Below are 3,654 nucleotides of genomic sequence, written 5' to 3' on the forward strand. Positions count from 1 at the left end.
TGTAATATATGCAATAAATCTCATTCGAGAAGATGTTGAGCTTGCTACAAGTGTGGTAAATTGAGTCATATAATAAGGCAATGCCCAGAGGGCAGAGTTGAGGGGACTGAGTAGAGATTAATGGTTCTTGGCTGAGTATTTGCAGTTACACAAGAAGAGGACAGAGGATCTCCGAATCTGATCAGAGGTATGATTTCTGTAAATGGTCACAAAGTAGATACATTATTTGATTCTGGTGCCACCCATTCTTTTATGTCTAAAGAATGTGTGGATAGATTAAAATTATCTTTACAAGAATTACCTATGCTCATTAAAGTAACCACACCTTCTGGATCATCTAGTATTACAAGTCAAGCTTGTCAAAATGTGGAGATTTGATTTGAGGATAGAGTTTTCAAGATCGATCAGATTTGTATTCCTATGAGAGGAATAGATGTGATAATTGGCATGGATTGGCTAGCAGCAAATAATGTTATGCTTGATTGTGCCAAAAGAGTAGTTTCATTACTAGTGTTGTGTGTAGCTGTGGAATCTTCAGAGCAACCTAAGTTTCTATTGGTAGTAAGTACTGAGAAGTTAATCCGGCAAGGTTGTGATGCCTATATGGTATTCTTTACAGCCAGCATGGTGTATGATAGTGGGATTGAGAAGATTGGGGTGGTAAGTGAGTTCCCAGAGGTACTTTCAGAAGAGATGACTGGATTACCTCTTGAAAGGGAAGTTGAGTTCTCAATTAAATTAGTTCTTGGAACTGAATCGATATCAAAGGCTCTTTATAGAATGTCATCGTCTGAATTGGCTGAGCTAAAGAAGCAGATTGAAGATTTGTTAGAGAAAGGATTCATCAGACTAAGTGTATCACCTTAGGAATCACCAGTATTGTTTGTGAGAAAGAAGGATTGCAGTTTGCGACTGTGCATCGATTACCGGCAACTGAACAAGGTAACTGTGAAGAACAAGTATCCTCTACCAAGGATAGATGATCTTTTAGATCAATTTACTGGTGCCTCAGTCTTTTCTAAGATTGATTTGAAGTTGGGGTATCATCAATTGAGAGTTACTGCAGTAGATGTACCCAAGATAGCTTTCAAAACTCGGTATGGCCATTATGAATTTTTGGTTATGCCATTTAGTTTGACCAATGTGCCAGCATTATTCATGGATTATATGAACCAAATCTTTAGGCCGTACTTGAATTAGTTTGTAGTGGTCTTTATAGATGACATCCTGATCTATTCTGAGAATGAGGAGCAGTATATAAAGCATTTAAGGATAGTACTGTAGATTTTGAAAGATAGAAAGTTGTATGCCAAGCTCAATAAGTGTGAGTTTTGGTTAAGAGAAGTGAGATTTTTGGGACACGTGATGTCTACAGAAGGAATTTTAGTGGTTCCGCATAAGGTTGATGCAGTGTTAAAGTAGGAACGTCCTAGTTCAATCACAGAGATACATAATTTTCTAGGATTAGTTGGGTATTATCGATGATTTACCCAAGGATTTTCCCAAATAGCTTTTTCTTTGACTAAACTAACTTGAAAAGATCAGCCTTATATATGGGACGACTAGTATGAAGTGGCATTTCAGAAGCTGAAAGAGAAATTAACCATAGCACCAGTATTAATTATCCCTAATCCAAGGTTACCTTACGAGGTATATACAGATGCGTCTTTGAAAGGTCTTGGTTGTATCTTGATGCAAGACAGTCGAGTGGTAGCCTATGCTTCACGACAATTGAGACCACATGAGGAGAATTATCCTACGCATGATTTAGAGCTTGCAATAGTGGTATTTGCTCTGAAGATTTGGCGCCATTACCTGTATGGTGCAGTGTTCATTGCGTTTAGCGACCATAAGAGTTTGAAATACCTGGTGGATCAAAAGGAACTAAATATGAGACAAAGAAGGTGGATGGAGCTTCTTAAAGATTATAACTTTGAATTGAAATACCATTCGGGTAAAGCTAATGTGGTTGTTAATGCTTTAAGCTGGAAGACTTTGCATGTGGCAAGTCTTATGGTCAAGGAATATAAATTGATGGAGTCGTTCTTGGAGTCACAGCAGGATGAGCCATTGAAGGCATTAGTTGGTGCCTATTCTACTAAGATTAGCGATGATTTCTGAAAGCAATTGAGAATGGCACAACTAGAAGATGAAAATCTCTTAAGGGTTAGAGAAGAGATTGAAGCAGATCAAGCTACTAATTTTAGATTCAGTGATGATGGTTTTGGTAGTTTATCGGGATAGGATTTGTGTGCTTGATGATGATGATTTAAGAAAAGTTATCTTGAATGAGGCTTACTGTAGCAAATACACGATCCATCCGGGAGCTACAAAGATGTACCAGGATGTGAAGCAGTATTGGTGGTGGCCTAGTATGAAGAAAGACGTAACAGAGTTTGTGACTTGGTGTTTGACCTGTCAAAAGGTTAAGATAGAGAACCAAAGACTAGTAGGAATGTTGCAACTGTTGGATATTCGTATGTGAAAATGGGAGAGCATTTCAATGGATTTTATAACTGGATTACCAAGAATTCAAATTGGACATGATGCCATTTGGGTTATAGTCGATAAACTTACTAAATCGGCTCATTTCCTAGCTATTCAGATTAGTGATTCTCTAGAAAAGTTGGTAGAGATCTATATTCAAGAAGTAGTAAGGTTACATGGTATGTCGAAGAGTATAATTTCTGATAGAGATCCAAGATATACTTCTAAGTTTTGGGGAGCTTTACAGTGTGCCATGGGTACAGAGTTGAGATTTAGTACAGCAAATAATCCATAAATAGATAGGCAGACAGAATGAACTATATAGACTTTAGAGGATATGCTAAAAGCATGTGTATTGGAGTTGAAAGGTAGCTGGGATAGCCATCTCCCTTTAGCTGAATTTGGTTACAATAACAGTTACCACTCCAGTATACAAATGGCACCGTATGAAGCATTGTATGGGAGAAAATACAGATGGCCTCTTTGCTAGATAGATTTGAGTGAAAGGAGTATGTTAGGACTAGATATTATAGATCAGACAACTCAAAAGATTGAGTTAGTCAAGCAAAAGCTGTTGACGACACAGAGTAGGCAAAAGAGTTATGCAGATAGGCATAAAAGGCCCCTAGAGTTCCTGGTGGGAGACCATGTATTTCTGAGGGTTACACCAATGACAGGAATCAGGAGATTGATAAGAGCTAAGAAATTGACTCCTAGATCCATTAGTTATTTCGAGATTCTGGAGAGAATTGGACTAGTTACCTATAGGATTGCTTTACCACCACAGTTATCGAGTGTGTATGAGGTGTTTCACGTGTCGTAACTTAAGAAATATCAACCTATTCCTTCACACATGATAAAACCAGAGGAGATTGAACTCTAGGAGAATTTAACTTATAAGGCTGAGCTAGAGCGAATCATAGACGTAAAAAAGAAGTAGTTAAGGAATAAGACCATACGATTAGTTAAAGTTTTCTGGTGAGGCATGGCTCCTGGTAATGCTACCTAGGAGACAAAGGATAGAATGAGACAACAATACCCTCACCTATTTCCATAGGTATATATTTATCTCTTTATCAATTTTGAAGGCAAAATTCTTAAAAGGAGGGAAGAACTGTAACATCCTGAATTTCTTAATCCTGAGTTTAGAGGTTAATCATGGGTAAA

At 37.7% G+C, this 3,654-nt stretch overlaps 1 protein-coding gene across 1 annotated transcript; it reads left to right on the forward strand.

Annotated features, from left to right (window-relative positions):
* The first annotated feature begins 447 nt into the window (after positions 1-447).
* Positions 448-867, forward strand: LOC129322354 (uncharacterized). The gene has a single exon (XM_054968708.1). It carries the CDS (start codon positions 448-450, stop codon positions 865-867), a length of 420 nt encoding a protein of 139 aa, XP_054824683.1.
* The last annotated feature ends 2,787 nt before the right edge of the window (positions 868-3,654 follow it).

This window comes from Prosopis cineraria, unplaced genomic scaffold (genome assembly GCF_029017545.1).
Source record: "Prosopis cineraria cultivar Desert tree isolate PC_DT_omini unplaced genomic scaffold, ASM2901754v1 PC1, whole genome shotgun sequence".
Lineage (NCBI taxonomy): Eukaryota > Viridiplantae > Streptophyta > Magnoliopsida > Fabales > Fabaceae > Prosopis > Prosopis cineraria.

Excerpts from the sequence above, each read along its gene's own strand:
- LOC129322354 (XM_054968708.1), top strand. The coding sequence starts at position 448 with ATGGATTGGCTAGCAGCAAATAATGTTATGCTTGATTGTGCCAAAAGA.